Below are 21,257 nucleotides of genomic sequence, written 5' to 3'. Positions count from 1 at the left end.
TTCAGAGGCCAAGGAGAGGGGATTGCTTGAGCCTAGGAGTTCAAGAGCAGCCTGGGCAACATAGCAAGACCTCATCTCTATTTTTAAAAAAGAAAAAAAAAATAGGTATAACCAATGAAGGTGGTTTTCTTGCAGATTATCAAAAGACGTCTATATTATTTTCTGCTCATAATCAGCTACCACTCTGAAGGATTCACCCACATTTTGATGGCTTGAGCACCTGGCTTGCAGGGGTTTTTTTCCCTTTGGTGATCAGCCTGACCTTATGATACCTTTACTTCTTTAGTGCTAGCACTTTACATCCCTTTCTGCTTTGTTGTATCCCTTTTCTTAATACCGTCCCATTTTACCTCATTGTAGACAATACTTACTTTGAATTCTCATTACCCCATGACTTTCAGGGTCTTGACTCCTTTTTTCTAGTCCAGTAGTATCAATTCAATTTTGTAGCCAACCACACCCTTAAGGTCTTCTGTTTTGAATGCTGCTTTGTTTCTGTCCTAAATTCCTTTGTATCTTCAGTCATACTTAGTCTTGCTATCTTTACATCTTTTATCCTTTTTGATGTATCCCTATCTCGGTTCTAGACTACCATACCATGCTGGATTCAGTCAGCTCTGATTTCGTGATCTTTAATTTGGTCCTGCCCTTTTAAAAATACCGCTTTGTGTTTTGTTTGTTTGCTTGTTTGTGTTTTTGAGATGCAGTCTTTCTCTGTCACCCAGGCTGGAGTGCAAACAGCGTGATCTCGGCTCATTGCAAGCTCCGCCTCCCGGGTTCACGCCATTCTGCTGCCTCAGCCTCCCCAGCAGCTGGGACTACAGGCGCCCGCCACCACGCCCGGCTAATTTTTTTTTTTTTTGTATCTTTAGTAAAGACGGGGTTTCACCCTGTTAGCCAGGATGGTCTCAATCTCCTGACCTCGTGATCCGCCCGCCTCGGCCTTCCAAAGTGCTGGGATTACAGGCGTGAGCCACCACGCCCAGCCAAAAATACCGCTTTGTTTTTATCTACAACATCTGTCAGATTTTATTCTAGTCCCTCAGTTGTTAACCTTGCCTAATAATTACTCAGAGGTCATACTTTTTGTTTTTCTCAAGATTAACTTTTTCGTGTCTCAAGGTTTTTTTTCCTTCAGCCATTAATCTCAAAAAACAGACATGTCCCACTATTTTTAAGTTAACCCTGTTCATCATCCCTTGCATTTCCTCCACATCCTTATTTCATTACTTTGGACCTTCAGTTCATCTCTTTCTCTCTACCACATTCATTGTGTCTGCAGATATTTTCAGGCATATTTTTAGGATGAGGAAAATCTGCCTTTACTTTGCATGTTTTCTTGTCCTCATTTTACCATCAACATTTGTAAAGAGTATTCTTTACTAGCCTGTTTGTCATTTTTTGACCCTTGTGATTTGAGTGTCGCCCACCGCCCCCACCTACATACAGCTAAAGCTGCTCCTTTAAAGGTTATGAGTCATATCCTAACCACTGGATATACTCATTATTTTTCATTCTTACTCCTCTATGACTTCTTCAGAGTATTTGACATTTTTGATCACTTACTTTTGGAACTCCTCAACTTCTGTTAAACTGTTACCACCGTTTTTCTTCTTTCCTTTTGGCTACTCCTGCTCTATGTAATTATCTTTTCTCCCTTCAACTGTTCTTATCCCCTTGTAATCCCTTTCTTGGTACCTTAACCATTCTTAAAGTTTTCTCTTTTTACCTTTCAACTGTAAATCCTCTGATTTCAATGCTGAGTTTCCCTGAGACCCAACTCTGTTTCTTACTAGGATTCAAACCACTTTTACTTCAGTACCCTTTAAGCTCAGTCTTGACTGTTTCAGGGCATCATTTGCATAAACATGGAGCACCAGCTAGAAATAATTTACTATCCCAAGTTTTTGAAACCCATTGAGTTCTGTTGATCTGCCACTGTACATTCTAGCTTCCTGAGGGTTCACCTTCTGCAATATTCCAGTCTGCCTCTTCCACTACTATAGTGGTTCTGCACCTATACCCCAGTTTCTCTAAAGCAGACCCTAGCCAACCCTTCCCCTAGTACACTGCTATGAGTAATGTTGTTCTCTTATTCTGTGCCAAACACTTGGCTGCCCTAATGAGGCTTAATTCTGCCCCTAATTTATAGAGGATTAAATTGGAAAACATTTTTGGCATTACTTAAACCCGTGTGTCATTCTGTCCTCCTCTCTCCCATTTTCCGTAGGCTTACCAACTGTCTTGTAGAACCTTCAGCCCCATTCTATCCCCAAACGTTCCCACTGACCTAAAGTTACCTTCATAACCTTTTCCTAATTTCTGGTGAGCCCCTGCACTGTCATCACACACATTGAGCTCTTACTCATCATTAACCTCATCTAGAACTGAAAGCTTCCACTTCTGCTCTTCTAAGGGCCTCATAGGTCCCTTTGCTTTTCCCCTACTTCAAGGGCACATTGTTTGCCTCATTACTTCAGGTACCTCCCTCTGAATGGTGTACCCTCACTCCTACTCGGTGTGGACTTTTGTCATAGGTTTGAGTTCTGTATGTTCAGAGGCTTCATTTTCTCAGAGGTTGAGTGCCTTTATTCCCAGGCTATGCCAACTCCGTTGCGAGAAGACAGGCCCCCAAAATTGATCTATCTTCCCCAATGTATAGGTTCTTCATATTCAGTATCTAAAGTAGTTTTTTCTTGTTCTTGATTATTCTCTGGAATGCTCCTCTCCTTCCCTCTCATTTCACCTCTACGAAGTATCTGATCAGCACAGCCAGTCATAGGAATCATTCCTTTCTTTGAGTTCTGTAACATTCGCTCTTCTTCCTCGCATGTGTCTCTATTATCTCTGAGAGAGAAGCTGTTTCTTTGTATTCACCATGGTGCCTATTCTGAGGATATTTTCTTGGAATTATAGCTAGCCAGAATCTTTATTTTCCCATGCATATATAGTATGCTGGTGATGGTTACCTTGGGTCTGAGGGTAACTGTTGACCTGCTGTGTGGGGTCTGTCAGTGCAAGACAGGGCTAGTGCTTCTCAAACTAGCTTGCATAAGAATCAGCTGGAAAACTTGGGAAAACAGATTTCTGGGCCCCACTGCCAGAGATTGGTTCACTATGTTTGTAGTAAGACCTTAAACTTTGTGTTTCTAACAAGCTTCTAGGTATGCTGATGATGCTGGTCCATGGACCACACTTTGAGTAATACTGTGCTAGGCTAATCCTGGCTAATCTTGCCTGGTTTTCTAACACAGGAAAGCTTTCCTTATCAATTTAAAGGGAGGCATAAAAGCTATTACCATTGGCTTTGAAGTTTGATTAGTGGTTTTCTGATCTGTGTATAGGAGAAGCATTGTTTTAATTCTTGAGCTCTGCTTCCCTTAATTTGCTCTCTTTGAAAGTTCTCCTGGTAATTGCAAAGGATTCTTTAAATGTTTCATGTTTATTGAATTAAGCAATGGCATTTATCTCAAGTAGTGTTTACTTCCAGGATCATTCAGATTATCCCCCTCCCCAAACATACTAAGATTAAAATGTAATGAATAATTATTATTCTCCAGCCTGAGTGACAGAGCAAGACCTCTGAAACAAAAAATAATTATTTTAACATTTCTATCATAGCAAAATACATTATCAAATATCTTTTCAATTGTTTTTATAATAGTTAAAAAAAACTTTTATTTTGACAGTGCATTTTTAACTCAAGCATTTTTTTTTTTTTTTACTAATGGTGAGATACTGATCATCTAAGAAAATTCTCAGGGAAATACGTAATTAGAAAATATACAGGTAAAGTGGAATGTAAGTTAAAATTCTTGAATTAAACAGAGATGACTATCTTCGTCCATTCAGGCTGCTATAACAAAATATTATAGACTGGGTAGCTTATAAACAACAGAAATTTATTTCTCACAGTTCTGGAGGCTGGAAAGTCCACGATCAAGGTGCCGGCAGATTCGGTGTCTGGGTGAGGGCCCATTCCTCATAGTCAGCACCTTCTCACTGCGTCCTCACATGGTGGAAGGGGCACACTGGCTCTCTAGGATCTCTTTTATAAGTGCACTAATCTCATAAGGGCTCTGCCCTCATGACCTAATCACCTCCCAAAGGCCCCACCTCTTAATACCATCACTTTAGGGGTTAAGATTTTAACATGAATTTTGGGGTGACACAAAAATTCAGATTATAGCAATAACCAACAGCATTTTATTATTTAGATCATGATCTTTTATTCAAAACTAAGAAATTAGGCATTGGCTTGAAATGTGGTCATAAAATTAATATGGCGTTGTATAATAAAATTAATAAAATCTTGTTTGTCTCATGTTTCTCAAGCTCTCATAGCAACCATCCAGGTAAACGGTTTTGTATTTTCAAGAAGCATTCAGGAACTCTCAGGTAATCATCTTTTTTTGTTTTTCTTTCCATTGAAATATTGCAGTAACTTTTTAAAACTGATGCTGGAGTGCCTACTTTGGAAATGATAGAGTTCTGTTTATTATATCCTTAGACCAAAGTTGGAGAGATAGCCTATCATTTCTGACTAAACTCTCTGTAGTGTCAAGCATTAAGATGAAACCTTCTTGCATATGCGTTTGTAAAATAACAAAAATAAGGTTCTCCAGCCATATCTGAATAGAAGGAAGTTTTTGAAAATACCATATACTTGAAATCAATATATAGCCTTCATAATTCTTAATGCTTTTAGAATTAAAGTATATAACTTTTTACTGTACAGAAAAAGTACTGATGAATATTTCTAAAGGCATTGATAATTACCATTGGTTACACCACATACACTTAGCTCAGAATCCACTAAAACATCTATTTTTTTTTACATTATTTTGATATCTTTTTGACTCCATCTTCCTTTGTTAATTATTTTGCTCATGTTGACAGATGTTTGCCAGCACATAGTACCTGGCACATAGTAGGCACTTGGTAAATATTTGTTGAATAAGTTAATGTATATGTTGAAAATGAACTATGTGGATAATGTTGGACCAAGAGCTCGTAGAGGAAATTTTTATTGTATTTTTAAAACATACTCATGTTAGGCCAGGTACGGTGGCTCACACCTGTAAACCTAGCACTTTGGGAGGCCGAGGTGGGTGGATCACCTGAGGTCAGGAGTTCGAGACCAGCCTGGCCAACATGGCGAAACCCTGTCTCTACTAAAAATACCAAAATTAGCCGGGCGTGGTGGCTATAATCCCAGCTACTTGGGAGACTGAGGCAGGAGAATCACTTGAACCCGGAAGGCAGAGGTTGCAGTGAGCCGAGATCACACCACTTCACTCCAGCCTGTGCAAAAGAGCAAACAAAACTCCCATCTAAAAAAAAAATTTATGCTATTTTTAAAACATTGATTTCAAGGAATTAGAAAAGAGTAAAATATATTAAGTGTTACCTTACTGGAAAATGCTTTATAAGAATGAAAAGACGGTGGCTCAAGCCTATAATCCCAGCACTTTGGGAGGCTGAGACGGGTGGATCACGAGGTCAGGAGATCGAGACCATCCTGGCTAACACGGTGAAACCCCGTCTCTACTAAAAATACAAAAAACTAGCCGGGCGAGGTGGCGGGCGCCTGTAGTCCCAGCTACTCCAGAGGCTGAGGCAGGAGAATGGCGTGAACCCGGGAGGTGGAGCTTGCAGTGAGCTGAGATCCGGCCACTGCACTCCAGCCCGGGCGACAGAGCAAGACTCCGTGTGAAAAAAAAGGAATGAAAAGAGATTTAATTCTAAAAATGAGATTTCACTTTGATTTTTACCACATGATGGTCAAGCTCATTGTATGCTTAGTTTTTAAATTAACTATATGATTTGAAAGATCTGAGGCGCTTTTTTTTTTCAACTCGAGTGGGTCTCACATCTAAATAGAAAATTGGTCAAATTCTGTGTATGGGCCGGGTGCAATGGCTCCCACCTGTAATCCCAGCACTTTGGGAGGCCAAGGCGGGTGGATCACTTGAGGCCAGGAGTTCAGGACCAGCCTGGCCAACATGGCGAAACTCCATCTCTACTAAAAATACAAAAATTCGCCTGGCATGGTGGTGCATGCCTGTCATCCCAGCTACTTGGGAGGCTGAGGCACGAGAATTGCTTGAACCTGGAAGGCAGAGGTTGCAGTGAGCCAAGATTGCGCCACTATACCCCAGCATGGGTGACAGAGTGAGACTCAGTCTCAGAAAATTTAAAAAAAAAATCTGTGTATAGACATAGCATTTTATATTTCTATAAACAGTTTTTTCATAATTACTATTTTGTTAAAATGAAATATTCATTCTTTAGTTATTTATTGTGCACCTATCATATAACACAATGTAGCAAGTCCTATACAGATGACCGTGATGAAGAAGAAGGCTTATACCAACCTTCAAGGAATGTACAATTTATTAAAGGGATAAAAGGTGTGAACATAAATAACTACAGTAATACAAAGAGGTTTCTAGTAAGTGCAATAAGAGATACTGATTTCAAAGGGGAGAGAGGTTTCTACTTAAAAGAAGAGGCACAAGGGCATTCTAGTTGGAAGAAATAACAGGAATAGAAGTTCAGAAAGGAAAAAACAGAAACTATACACATTCTTCTGAATCACAATGGAGGAATTTTGGAGTAACTAGGAGTAAAATTTGGATGAAGCACGAAGTTCATATAGCATAGTATTATCTTAAGATCAAAGGTGGCCGGGCGCGGTGACTCAAGCCTGTAATCCCAGCACTTTGGGAGGCTGAGGTGGGTGGATCACCTGAGGTCAGGAGTTCAAGACCAACCTAGCCAACATGGCAAAACCCTATCTCTACTAAAAATAGAAAAAAATTAGCCGGGCATGGTGGTGTGCACCTGTAATTGCAGCTACTTGGAGGCTGAGGCAAGAGGATTACTTGAACCCAGGAGGTGGAAGTTGCAGTGAGCCGAGATCACGCCTCTGCACTCCAGCCTGGGCAACAGAGTGGGGCTCCATTCCAAAAATAAAAAAAGATCAGTCTGGGGAGATAGTTTTGAACTTAGATCCAGATTGTTGAATCCTTGAAAACAAGGCCTAGGGAGTTTGGGCTTAATTTTTTTTGGAAGACGTTGGGGAAGCCATTGATGTTTTGAGTAGAATCAAGGGTGCTGAAGGAAGATCACTTTGGAGGAGTATACAAGATGAGTTGTAGCTGCATGAGACACATAGACTGGTTAAGGCTATTGTAGTGGTTAAGACTTACTTAATAAAGCCCTGGGCTAAGGTGGTGAGGTGGTATCACATCATGTTTAAGAGCATGGGCTTCCGAATCAAAGGGCTCAGTTTCCAACCTGATCCTGGCCTCAGTAGATCACTGAAACTAATTCTGTCCTCTGTAAAAGGGTAATAATTACAGCACCTATCTCTTTGGGTTGCCATAAGATTTAGATCAGACAATACGTCTAAAACCCTCAGACTGGCATAGAGTAAGTACTCAATAAATTGTTAGTATCATAAAATGTTTGAAATATTGAATGTTTTATGTAAGAAGAGAGTCAGAGATAACTAGAAATCTGAGCCCCAGTTTTAGGGAAATGGCATCATAAGAGAGACTTTTCCCCCTAAATTTCATGGGGAAAGCACATGATTCCAGTTTTGTGAAGATAATTTTTGATGTGCAGGAGTTCTGGCTAGGTGTAAATCCACAACAGGTTGTTAAAACTAGAGAAGTCAATCCAAGGTATGCCACTGGTTTCCTATACAGGTGAAATATTTAAGTTTAAAGTATCTGATGAACTTCAAAAGTATATGTATGCTTTGTTAATAAACTGATAATGATAATTACATGATTTTAAAACCTTCGCATTTCTAATTTTATCCTCATTTGACTAAGATACTAGATTGCAGAATCCACAGACTGTACCTTTTTTGGTTACTATTGTATCCATAATACCTAGTAGTACAGTGTGGGTGAAGAAGGTTCTCAGCAAATGTATATTTATATATTTCAGTGAATGAATATTACATCCTTGCTTTGCAAGTAATAACTTGCACACATTACTTAAGTTGTTAAGGGAGACTGGGCTTTTAGTCTCTTGATGCCTAGCTTTCAGCTAGGCACAGGTTGAGAGGTGACAATTTATAAAGCACTAAATGTTAGCATAATTTGAATATGGCGATGCCATTTTCTTTTCCTTGTTTTTGTTTTTGTTTTTGTTTTTGTTTTTTGAGACGGAGTCTGACTGTCATCCAGGCTGGAGTGCAGTGGCACAATCTTGACTCACTGTAACTTCTGCCTCTTGGGTTCAAGCAATTCTCCTGTCTCAGCCTCCAGAGTAGCTGGGGCTACAGACGCAGGCCATGATGCCTAGCTAATTTTTGTGTTTTTAGTAGAGACGAGGTTTCACCATATTGTTCAGGCTGGTCTCGAACTCCTGATCTCAGGTGATCCATGCACCTCGGCCTCCCAAAGCGCTGGGATTACAGGCGTGAGCCACTGTGCCCGGCCAGCAATGCCGTTTTCTGGAGAACCATTTTAGATACATCAAGTTTATATAACAAAGTTGGAAAATGACGGTTGTGGAGACTAAAATGCAAATCAAGTTAGTACATGGAAAAATAATTATTGAGCTCATATGGATTTTCATAAATGATAATATTTTTTACTGTCTTCTTTTTTTTCGTAGGGGCATTACTCTAGTGTGCCTTAAATGTGATTTCCTAGCTGATTCTTCTGGCTTAGATCGTATGGCTAAACACTTAAGTCAACGTAAAACTCATACTTGCCAAGTTATAATAGAGAATGGTATGTATATATAATTGTGTTTCTTTGATTTCCTGATACTTATTTCAGTATTTTTGATCGGACACCATATGGACCCATATATTACATTGATAGTCTCACTCTTCATATATGCTATTGTAAATGTAAAAACTCTTTTGATTTCAGTTTCCAAAAGTACCTCAACTTCTGAACCCACTTCTGGGTAAGTTTAATTTTCCTTCAGTGCAGTTCGCTTTGATGGACTTTAGCACTGTTGTATTTTTTAATGTATCATTAATATAAATGAAAAATATTAAAGTTGTTTTTGTTTTTGTTTTTAAAGCTGCTCATTGAAATAGATTCCTGCTCCATGGAGTTCATGCAACCTGGTGCAAGACAAGTTGGAAGTTCCTAAGTTCAAAGTTCTGAAGTGTTTTCTCACACAAAAGGCAGTTAAACAGCCAAGTTCATGACACTAGCTCTCATTCAGCTCTTTCCAGCTTTCAGATGCCACTAGATTCTCACTCCACCTTATCTTTGTGTCAGGTTAACATATCTTAACACATTTTTTTCTCCAGTTGGCTCTTTCCAAAAATACCTTTTGTTTTTCTCTGCTATACTTGACTTGTCTTCATAGTACTACATTCCAGATAATATGACTGTTCATCTTTTTCTGTCTGTTTTGTCTGCTTAATTTCTTGTAAGTCTTACATGTTTAGGTCAGATAGCCATTTTTTCTTCATTCCTTGTTCATTACTCTTCTGTTTTTCATATTTTTCAAATGAAGAAGCAACGCATAAGTTTCAAAAAATATCCAGGGTACTCCTGGACAATGTCCCCTTTTGATGGACACGACTGATGCCTGTTCTTTCTTTCCAAGAAATGTGAATTATTTGACTGTGAGACCTCCTCTAGTTTGTGGCCTTAAGAAATCAGATCTTGGGGAGAGTCCCTTCCTACCTGACTGACCTCCCATAAGGTTGATGCTGATTTGGCCAGAGATGACCTCAAGGCCCACCAAATAGAGCACAACTTCCCACTGGGGGCTTTGGCTTTTGATCTTAAGCTTATGGGTCGATTCTAACCAAGAAAAGTCCATGAGATCACTGCTTCAACATCCAGGTTGACTTTTAACCATTTTGGCTGCTGCTCTTTAATCTTCCTCCAGCAGGCATGCAGTCCAAGGAATATAAAAATTCTTGTTGTGTGGGAACCAAGGTTACTTTCCTGTTCTTGGAAAATTTCTACAATTACAGTTCCCAAAGTCACAGCTCATGTTATTTAAAGTTTTATCCAGTATTCTAGGAATTTTCAGCAATACTAATATTCACATTTTTAAACATTTTTTACATTTTATTTTATTTTGGTAGCTTGGTTTTATATTGTTTTTAGATCAGTGCTTCAACATCCAGGTTGATGTTTAACCATTTTGGCTGCTGCTCTTTAATCTTCCTCTAGCAGATATGCAGTCCAAGGAATATCAAAATTCTGGTTGTATTGGGAACCAAGGTTACTTTGTTTTTGGAAAAACAAAATTTCTGCAATTACGGTTCCCAAAGTCAGTTATTCGTGTTTTCATTTAAAGTTTTATCCAGTGTTATAGGAATTTTCAGCAATACTGATACTCTTTTTTTTTTTTTTTTTAAGACAGAGTCTTGCTCTGTCTCCCAGGCTGGAGTGTGCAGTGGCGCGATTTTGGCTCACTGCAAGCTCTACCTCCTGGGTTCACGCCATTCTCCTGCCTCAGCCTCCCGAGTACCTGGGATGACAGGCACCCGCCACCACGCCCGGCCAATTTTTAATTTTTTGTATTTTTAGTAGAGATGGGGTTTCACCGTGTTCGCCAGGATGGTCTCAATCTCCTGACCTTGTGATCTGCCCGCCTCGGCCTCCCGAAGTGCTAGGATTATAGGCGTGAGCCACCGCACCCGGCCAATATTCACATTTTTAAACATTTTTATTTTATTTTATTTTGGTAGCTTGGTTTTATATTGTTCTTAATCAAATTTATTTTACTCTATTTTGTTTTTCTGTCACTTCTTTGTCCCAGATTCATGAAATTTGCTGATGTCCATTTTATGTCTACTTTTGAATTCTTTGTGTTTGTTTTGTTCTTATTACAAACTCCAAGACATTTCTTAGAATTATCTACAGATTTCGTGTAGCTACTTATTGGTAGCTTCTTAATTTCATACTTGTCCAGACCATTAGACATTACATGCTCTATCTTGGGCCTATCATTAACATTAGCTTAGGGATTCTGATTTCAAAGACATAAAGAATTGGCAAAGCTCTTCTTACAGCCCTTAAAACAAGTTTTAAAGGTACATTTCTGTTCATCTAATACATAATATCTTCTTAGCCATTAATGTAATTCCTCTGGATAAGATAATATATTCAAAAAATATTGGGACCAAAAATTGCACTTGTTTCTTGCTCATATATATATAGATGTATATTTTTTTTAATTTGTTGTTTGTTTATTTTGGTTACATTGAATATAGATTTGCTGAACAGTTTTGATGTTATTTTTTTAATAAAATTTGTATTGTTAAAGTGCCTTGGAAATTTCTAATAAATAACTTCATATAAAAGCTGTCATACAACTATAGGAGCATTGCTTTGCTCCTAGTTCCGTGGAGCCTAATTGCTTGACCCGCAGACTGAAAGCTTTATCTACTGAGCACATCTTGCACTTTTTCCTCCAGCACAGTTAAAAACAAACTATTTATACTTTACTAATGTCTTGAGCAGCTAGCAAAAGCCCCCTTTGTGATCTTAATAATCGTGAAGGTGGGCAGGCTCTGAAGTCGTTTGACTCAATGTGGGTGTTTTTTAACTCCAAAATTAAAACTGGACTGGATACAGTGGCTCATGCCAGTAATCCCCAATACTTTGAGAGGCTGAGGTGGGAGCCAGGAGTTTAAGACCAGCCAGGGCAACATACCAACACTCTTGTCTCTACCACACACACACACACACAATATATATATATATATATACACTGATGTGGTGGCATATGCCTGTAGTCCTAGCTACTCAGGAGGCTGAGGCAGGAGGATTGCTTGAGCCCAGGGGTTCAAGGCTGCAGTGAACTATGATCATGCCACTGCATTCCAGCCTAAGCCAGAGAACAAGACCCTGTCTTTTTAAAAAAAAAAAAAAATCAAAACTGCTTTGATGATATACTTTGAAACATTGAAAGCCAGTGTCAGTGGCCACTGCCATGTAGTATACTCCTTGTAATTCATAGGAGTTGAATCGATTAATTTTAATTTTCCGAACAGATTTCTGCTGTAAGTGATTTTCCCAAATCTCCAAAAGGGGTTTATGTCATAGTCGTGGACTTGGTGATACTCCTTTCTTTCCATACCTGTCTCTAGGATGTTTTGTCAAACACCATTTTCCTACCCATTTTTTTTTATTGTGGTAAAATACATGTAGTATAAAATTTGCCATTTAAAACCATTTTCCATTCAGCATTAATGACACCTAACTTTAAGTTTTAAACTTTTTCCCAGAAATAGCAACTTATTTGCATTTTTAGCATTGGTCCTCTTTTAATTTACAGATATTTTCTGTCTCAGTTCAAAAATACGAAAAACCACATTCTTGCTATAGCAGTATTTTAGGTAGAGGTACAGCTTTGTGTTCTTCCATAGGATTTTATTATACTATGTATCAGGTTATTTTTCTTAAAATTTAATGCTCTGAAAGTTACGTGTCCCATAGCATCACTTTTTTTTTTTTTACTTTGTTTAAAGAAAACGATTTATGCAGTCAGTGCTAAGCTTACTTGTTATAAGCAGTTGAGTTTTAATAGGTGTTAATGAGTTTTAGCTTGACAATCTGATCCCTCTTTACCTTGAGGCTGTTAGAGTTATTTCACCTGGTTCAGAAATAGCCATCTCATGCATGTGTCCTTTTTTGTTTTCAACTGAATAAAAGGTATGATTGGATCAATTTCAGTCCATCACTATTATTATTTAAAAAAAAAAACTAAATGACAAAGACTTAGATTCTTGCCCTTCTTTTTGTCACATTTTGGCAAAACACCTCTTTCAGTTTTTTGTTTTCTTTTCTAGACAGTGTCTCGCTCTGTCGCCCAGGCTGGAGTGCAATGGCATGATCTCAGCTCACTGCAAGCTCTGCCTCCCGGGTAGCTGGGACTACAGGCGCTTGCCACCACGCCCAGCTAATTTTTTGTGTTTTTAGTAGAGACGGGATTTCACCGTGTTAGCCAGGGTGGTCTTGATCTCCTGACCTTGTGATCCGTCCGCCTCAGCCTCCCAAAGTGCTGGGATTACAGGCGTGAGCCACTGCGCCAGCCCCTCGGTCTCATTTATTCAGTAAATATTTATTACCTACTATGTACCTGGCACTGTTCTAGTTGTTGGAAATACAAACTGAAATCTCTGGCTTCATGGGACTTAGATTTCAGCTGTGGGAGACAGATAATAGAAAATAAAAACTTATAGTATGTTAATGGTGATGAAGACTATGGAGAAAAATAGGGAAGGGAGATAGCAATGTACAGGTGGGTGGTTGGGAGGTTGCCATTTTAAATTTGATGGTCAAGTTGGGCCTTCTTGAGAAGATGGCATTTGAGTAAAGACCTGAAGGAGGTAAGGAAGTGAGCCACTGGCTATCTGTCAGAGGAGCTTTCTAGAGAGGGGAAACAAGTGCAAAAGCCCTGAAGCAGAAATTGGAACCCTCATGTATTGCTGGTGGCAATGTAGAATGGTCCGGCCACTATGAAGAAGAGTTTGGCAGTTCCTCAAAAAGGTTAAGTGTAGAATTACCATGTGACCCAGCAATTTCACTCCTATATACTCAGTCGAAAGCAGAGACTCAGATACTTGGATATGCATGTTCATAGCAGCACTATTCACAATAGCTGAAAGATAGAAATTGCCTAAATGTCACCCACAGATAAAGGGATAAATATGGTGTGTTGCCAGGCACGGTGGCTCATGCCTGTAATCCCAGCACTTTGGGAGGCCAAGGGAGGCGGATCACCTGAGGTCAGGAGTTTGAGACCAGCCTGGGCAACATGGCAAAACCCCGTCACTACTAAAAATACAAAAATTAGCTGGGTGTGGTGGTGGGCGCCTGAAGTGCCAGCTACTGGGAAGGCTGAGACACAAGAATCACTTGAACCCGGGAGGCAGGGGTTGCAGTGAGCTGAGATCACACCACTGCACTCTAGCCTGGGTGACAAAGCAAGACTGTCTCAAAAAAAGTATGGTGTGTCCATACAATGGAATATTTTTCAGCCACAAAAAAGAACGAAGTACTGATACTTGCTACAATGTGTATGGACCTCTTAAACATGTTAAGTGAAAGAAATCAGTCACGAAAGGTCATATGTTGTATGGTTCCATTTATATGAAATACACAGGCACGGAAAACCAAATACCACATGTTCTCAGAGCTAAAAATGAGAACTCATGAACACAAGGGAACAACAACAGACACTGTTGAGGGTGTTCATGAACCACTTCTAAGGTGGAATATGTAACTGGAGGCTAGCAATAATCATTTTCATGCCAGGCGCTGCAGCTCATGCCTGTAATTCCAGCCCTTTGGGAGGCCGCGCTGGGTGGATCATGAGGCCAGGAGTTTGAGACCAGCCTGGCCAACATGGCAAAAACCTGTCTCTACTAAAAATACAAAAATTAGCTGGGTGTGGTGGCGCACGCTTGTAATCCCAGCTACTCAGGAGGCTGAGGCAGGAGAATCACTTGAACCTGGAAGGTGGAGGTTGCAGTGAGCCAAGGTCGCACCACTGCACTCCAGCCTGGGTGACAGAGTGAGACTCCATCAAAAAAAAACACTTGTCACAAAGCTGAAGTAATCAAAACTGTGTGGTCCTTTCATAGGATAGAAACATAGAGAAGTGGAATAGAATGAGAGTCCAGAAGTAAACCCACACACTGCACTCAAGGGTGACAGAGCAAGACTGTCTCAAAAAGTCATTTTCATATTTTTAGAAATTATATCAGGAAAAATTGTATGGTCATTATTGTGTTTGTGAAACCTAAGGAATACATAACTGCAACAGTCACTTCACACGATTTCAAACTTGAGAACTTTCAGACTTAATCGTATCTAGCTTCTCTCTATAACTCATGCTTGGCTTATTAATCTACCTACTTTTCTTGGAACTATTAGTATTTTCAGCCTATTATCCATTAACAAGTTTCTTACTCTGTAAAGTCTTCCTGCTTAAACAGCTTCAAGAGAGTTTCTTAATATTAGGATTACAAGGTTCGAGATTCAATACCTGACTGCAGTAAACCCTCTCTGCACCCTTAAAGGTGCAGTGCAGTGGAGTGGTTAGAGCCCAGGCTCTGCAGCAGACTGCCTAGGTTGGAGTTCCTGCCCTACCAATGATTAGATTTGTGTGACTTTAGGCTCTGTGTCTTGTTCTCATTTGTAAATTGCATGTAATAGCATCTACTCAGAGTTGAGGGAATTAATTGAGTGAATACAGTATATGTATATCCCACTTAGAACAGTGATTGGCACACAGGAATGCAATCCACATTGTTACGATTATTGCTACCTTGTGACTACCTTTCCTGATTTTATTTGTCTTAATTTTATTCAGATAGAAGTAGCTCGAATCTTCACCCAGTTTTTCATTCCAACCTCCTCACACCACCTTCACAATCAGTGACTGTTAACTCTTTTCCTAACCCAGTGGCTTTCTTGAGGGTCATAGTTGAAGCACATAGTACTAAAGATAGGCATACCATTATATTTCTTGGTTTCTCAAGCTCACCAGACTAATATTTTTAAGGAATGTCAGTGCTCCTGGGTTTGCTTTAGCCATGATTGTCATTTATAAATATTAGGTTAGTGCCAAAGTAATCACTGTTTTTGCCATTATGTTCAATGGCACAAAAACCGCAATTACTTTTGCACCAATCTAATAGTATTAAGATATTTCCCCTAAATTATACTACCTTATACTTGGCCACACCATGGTTCACCTCATGCTGATACTCATACACTTCTCTGATTTTGAAACCCTTCTGCAGTCTGATTCTTGTCAGTTTGATATTTGACCACCTGAAAAAGCTTAATATCAACAGACTTGGAGAGGCTGCTGTGCATGTCTCCTACTGTTTCCAATCCTCCACACTGAAAAATATCTGTCTATCCATACCACTGTGATATACGGTGGCTGGGGGGCTGCCGAAGAGAGTGCAGCCTCGAAATAACACAGTCCTAGGTTTCAATCCTGGTTTTGTATCTAAACAGCTGTGTAGCCTTGAGTAAATTACCTGAACTTGTTCAGTCTCAGCTTCCTCATCAGTGAGACGCATGTAATGGTGATATTCTTGCAAAGTTGTTGTAAGGAATATATATACACAAACGCTCCTCAACTTACAGTGGGGTTACATTATGACATACCCATCCTAAATTGAAAATACCATCAATTGAAAATGCATTTAACACACCTAACTTACCTGACATCGTAGCTTAGCCTAGCCTACCTCAAATGTGCTCAGAACACTTACATTAGCCTACAGTTGGGCAAACTCAACTCGCAACACAGTACGCTGTGTTTTTGGTGGTTTACCCTTTGTGATCTCGTGGCTGCGTGAAAGCTGTGGCTCTCTGCCATTGCCCAGCATCACAAGATGATATCCTACTGCATATTGCTAGCCCAGAAAAAAAAATTGAAGTATGGTTTCTACTGAAGGCGTGTGTATCCCTTTCACAGCATCATAGAGTCAAAAAATTGTAAGTTGGCTGGACATGGTGGCTCATGCCTGTAATCCCAGCACTTTGCGAGGCAGAAGCAGGCAAATCACCTGAGCCCAGGAGTTGAAGACCAGCCTATCAGGGGAACCAGCCCAGGATATTTCAACGTAGGTTCTTTTCTATTTTCCCTAAGTGTCAGCCGATCTGAGAAATAAAGGGAAAGAGTACAAAAGAGAGAAATTTTAAAGCTGGGTGTCTGGGGGAGACATCACATGTTGACAGGATCCATCCATGAAATCTTCACAATTTATGTTCTTCTGTCACAGCTTCAGCAGGTCCCTCAGTTTCAGGGTCCCTGACTTCCCACAACACCAGCCTGACCAACATGGCGAAATTCCGTCTGTACTAAAAATACAAAAATTAGCCGGGTGTGGTGGCACACACCTGTAGTCCCAGCTACTCTGGAGGCTGAGGTGGGAGGATCACCTGAGCCCAGGAGGCAGAGGTTGCAGTGAGCCAAGATAGTGCCCCTGCACTCCAGCCTGGGCAAGGGAGCAAGACTCTGTCTCAACAACAACAACAACAACAAAAATCATAAGTCAAACCATTGTAACTCAAGGACCATCTGTATATTATATATGTATAACGTTTGGCTCTGGCATGACAGAGTAGACAATGAATAAACAATGCTGATGTTACTGCTACTCCTGCTGTTGCTTCAGCTGTTGTTGCTGTTATTTCTGTTGCTGCTGTTACTGTCACTACTGCTGCTACTGCTGAGACCCTGGAACGACACCGGTGGAATCTTCTCTGACAGTTTTAGTGGCAATCCATCAACATTGTGGTTATTCGTAACTTTGGCTTATAATTCCCAGGTCTTGAAGTACATTCCTTCAAACTGTCGAATGGATGACATCTTATCACAGTGTTTCAATTACAAGTGGCATAATTCTCTCATGTCGGAAATGAGTGTAGCTCTGGCTTTTTCTGTCTAAGGACTATGAAACGACACTGCCTTGTTGAAAATTAGTACAGAATCCTGTCTGCTCTGGAGGGAAGCATTCCTTTTGTGCTAAAGAACCCCTTCTTTAAAAGAAACTTCTTTACTCATTATTACCAGGAATTCATTTCCAGAAAGAAATGAATCTTGAATCAATGAAATCTTGGCTACTTATTCAATACAATTAATTATATGAAAACATGTAATTTTTTTTCTTTTTTTTGAGACAGAGTCTTGCTCCGTCACCCAGGCTGGAGTGCAATGGCACAATCTCAGCTCACTGCAACCTCTGCCTCCCGGGTTCAAGCGATTCTTCTGCCTCAGCCTCCTGAGTAACTGGCATTACAGGCGCCCGCCACCATGCCCAGCTAATTTTTGTATTTTTAGTAGAGACAGGGTTTCACCATGTTGATCAGGCTGGTCTCGAACTCCTGACTTCAGGTGATTCACCCACCTCAGCTTCCCGAAGTGCTGGGATTACAGACGTGAGCCACTGTTCCCGGCTGAAAACATGTAATTTTAAATAGCGGTAGTCAAGTGTTCTTTGGTTTTGTAGGACTTTCAAAATGATTGAGAAATACCTTGCTTTCTCAGAGAGTAGGGATATTTTCACTCAATCTTGAAATTGTCCTTTTCTGTTTTCCCCTTATCTCCATTTTTCCCCTCGTCTATCTTCTCCAGTATGTCCACCTAAATAGATTATCATAACATAGAATCAAAGGAAAGTGTTAAGTCATACAAGTTTCTTTTTTCTTGATAAAATAACAGAATGGGATATTTCTATCTAGCAAACCTTCAGCGCCTCAGAACATAAGATTCCTTGACAAATTAGTAGATACCCCAAGCTTGGGAAACTCAGCTACTTACCCAGTTGTCTTATTGATTGAGTCAAATCCTTAGAGGCCACAATTTGAAGTAATTTCAAAAAGTTGATTTAGTTCTCTTAGTAACTTCCAAGTGACTTTGTGGTCAAGTTACTTCAGTTTTGAATAATTTAAAAGGAGGACATATTCAGCACAGCTTCATTTTTAAAACTGAATGATTGGAACTACATGAATGATCTTCCATTTTCATTCTTTCCAAGTGTCCTTTATGTCAGGGGAATTGGATAAGGAATAATACACAAATGTTTATGCACAAAATACATTTTATATTTTGTCTAAATTCAAGGAAATCCCATAAAGGTGATTTTCGATTCCATTACGCAAATGTGGAAACTGAGGTAACATCATTCTGAAAATAAATGGTTATCAGGAAGTACTGGCTTGTTCATACTATAGAGCACCATTTTTCCTGCTCTGGTTTTAATCTCTTCCCTTTCTTTAATGAAAGGTCTGTACTATTCAAAGCTGACTTCTGATCTGTTGACAAGTAAACAGTCCTTATCTGGAGACCTAAAACTTCATTCTCTTCATAGCTGTCTTAACATGCAATGGCCATAGAAACCAGTGCACAATCACACTATTTTTGTTGTTCAGAGGAATGGAGAACTGAAAAGGACCTTAGAGGTCATGCCTTCCCATCCTTCAAATGGTGCAGGAAGCTCCTCTAAAATACCTCTTTTTAAAAAGTTACGGTTGTTCAAGCTGGCCCACCCGTTCCTAGACTTTCCATCCCCCTACAGTGCCCTCCCCTCCTGGGAGGATGATTTGTTCCTCAGGAGTCTGCTCAGCCCTTACCCCCAGGTTCTGGGCCTAAGCCTGACGTAAGAATGAATTCAGCTAAGAATGAAGGGAATGAAGTTGTCGATCTCCAGATAAGGATTGTTTACTTGTCGACAGATCAAAAGTCAGCTTTGAATAGTACAGACCTTCCATTAAAGAAAATGCTCTGATTTGATTAAAACCAGGGCAAGGAAAATGGAGCTCTATAATGTGAGCAAGTCAGTACTTCCTGATAACCATTTATTTTCTGAATGACAAGTGACCTCAGTTTCCACCTCTGCAAAATGGAATTGAAAATCATTTTTACTGGATTTTCTTGAATTTTGATAAAATAATATCTGGCATCTAACATCAACTCCCATCTAATCTACTAGTTAATCCTAAATGAAGCAGAGATGGGACCATTAACCTCAGGCCCAGGAGCACATCCTCCTCTCAGGGTTGGAATGTGCTCTGTTGCCCAGGCTGGAGTGCAGTGGCACGATCTCAGCTCACTGCAACTCCTGCCTCCCGGGTTCAAGCAATTCTCCTGCCTCAGCCTCCTGAGTAGCTGGGATTACAGGTGTGCACCACCATGCCCAGCTAATTTTTGTATTTTTAGTAGAGACGGGGTTTCACCGTGTTGGCCAGGCTGGTCTCAAACTCCTTACCTTGTGATATGCTCACCTCGGCCTCCCAAAGTGCTGGGATTACAGGCGTGAGCCACCGTGCCTAGCCAGTGGTCTCTCTTAAAGACTTCCAGGATTGGCCAGGCGCGGTGGCTCACGCCTGTAATCCCAGGACTTTGGGAGACCGAGGCGGGCAGATCACAAGGTCAGGAGATCAAGACCATCCTGGCTAACACGGTGAAACTCCGTCTCTACTAAAAATACAAAAAATTAGCTGGGTGTGGTGGCGGGCGCCTGTAGTCCCAGCTACTCTGGGAGGCTGAGGCAGGAGAACGGCGTGAACCCCGGAGGTGGAACTTGCAGTGAGCCAAGATTGCTCCACTGCACTCCAGCATGGGCGACAGAGCAAGACTCCATAAAAAAAAAAAAAAAAAAAAAAAAACAGACTACTAGGGCTACTTACCTATCCAGCTTCAAAATCTGTCTCCCTGGGCAGGGAGGTGTTTCTCAATGTCTCCTCTCCGTCCCTCCCTGCTGCCAGGCTAGTAGGTTTCACAGACTCCCCTTAGGAGAGTTAAGCCCTAGTGATTTGACAGAGGTAGCTTCAGGGCACTCCCAGCCCATTCCCTTTTATGAGTAACCCCTCTAGCTCCAGGTGTCTAAATGCACAGATTGGGACCAGGATTAGCTCCTTCTGTTTGAGCGTCCATCCCAGGAAATGGTCAGTACTGGTCAGAAAAATACTGGAAACTTTCCTGCCTCCTGCCTTCACTGATCTTACCAGCAGGAGGCGCGCGGCAGACATGCAATCTATTTTTTCTCAATCTCATCTTGAGCCTTGTGTCCAGAGTGGTTGGTACTCAGATTATTCTCGGGATTAGTCTTCGGCTGTCTCTTATAGTTAAGAGGTTCTTGCTTCCTGGTTTCAAGGGAACAACCCAGGGACATTGGGTATAACTGGAACTGTTTCACTTACCCTAAGTTTAAGGCCTGAAAAGATCCACTTTACCAGGTTGAGTTCCCCCATTACCCAGATTGCCCTGGGGTTCACACAGCTGGCTTTGAAACTCTGACTCAGGAAAAGTCATTTCTGAGTTTAGGGCTCGCTAGGAAGCCTAAGGGAAACGACCCCGCCCCCACCCTACCCCCACCCCAGACCTGGAGGCACATCAGAATCAGCTGTGGACATTCTAACACTACAAATTAATTCCTGGGCCTGCCCCCAAGATTTACCTGACCAGAGTGTTGGGGACTGCAGCCCCAGGAGTCTGTACTTTAGCAAGTCCCTCACTGATTTCATGCTGTCAGCTGTGAACTGGCATTTGGGAACCACGAATCTAGGGGAATCTCTGGGAACCCATCTCAGTACTCCTGCCCCAGCACCGCCTCTTAGGGGCACAGAAGTCAAGATGACTTGGAGTCAGAACAAGGTTTTTTTTTGTTTTTGTTTTTGTTTTTGTTTTTGTTTTTGAGATGGAGTCTTGCTCTGTCGCCCAGGCTGAAGTGCAGTGGTGTGATCTTGGCTCACTGCAACCTCTGTCTCCCTGGTTCAGGT

At 40.7% G+C, this 21,257-nt stretch overlaps 1 protein-coding gene across 2 annotated transcripts in view; it reads left to right on the top strand.

Moving 5' to 3' along the window:
* The window catches only part of ZNF280C (zinc finger protein 280C), a 67,722-nt gene extending 56,405 nt beyond the window's left edge, over positions 1–11,317 (top strand). For both annotated transcript variants that reach the window (XM_033201225.1, XM_033201226.1), the window contains exons 16-19: positions 4,336–4,398; positions 8,638–8,756; positions 8,901–8,937; positions 9,058–11,317. In XM_033201225.1, the coding sequence (XP_033057116.1) occupies positions 4,336–4,398; positions 8,638–8,756; positions 8,901–8,937; positions 9,058–9,073 (235 nt within the window). In that variant the 3' untranslated portion in view covers positions 9,074–11,317. The remainder of the gene's footprint in view (positions 1–4,335; positions 4,399–8,637; positions 8,757–8,900; positions 8,938–9,057) is intronic.
* Positions 11,318–21,257: the final 9,940 nt, after the last annotated feature.

The sequence above is a fragment of the Trachypithecus francoisi genome, unplaced genomic scaffold (genome assembly GCF_009764315.1).
Source record: "Trachypithecus francoisi isolate TF-2019V2 unplaced genomic scaffold, Tfra_2.0 Lachesis_group6, whole genome shotgun sequence".
Classification (NCBI taxonomy): domain Eukaryota; kingdom Metazoa; phylum Chordata; class Mammalia; order Primates; family Cercopithecidae; genus Trachypithecus; species Trachypithecus francoisi.
The sequence above is the reverse complement of the archived record's forward strand: the minus strand, read 5'-3'. Positions and strand labels throughout refer to the sequence as shown.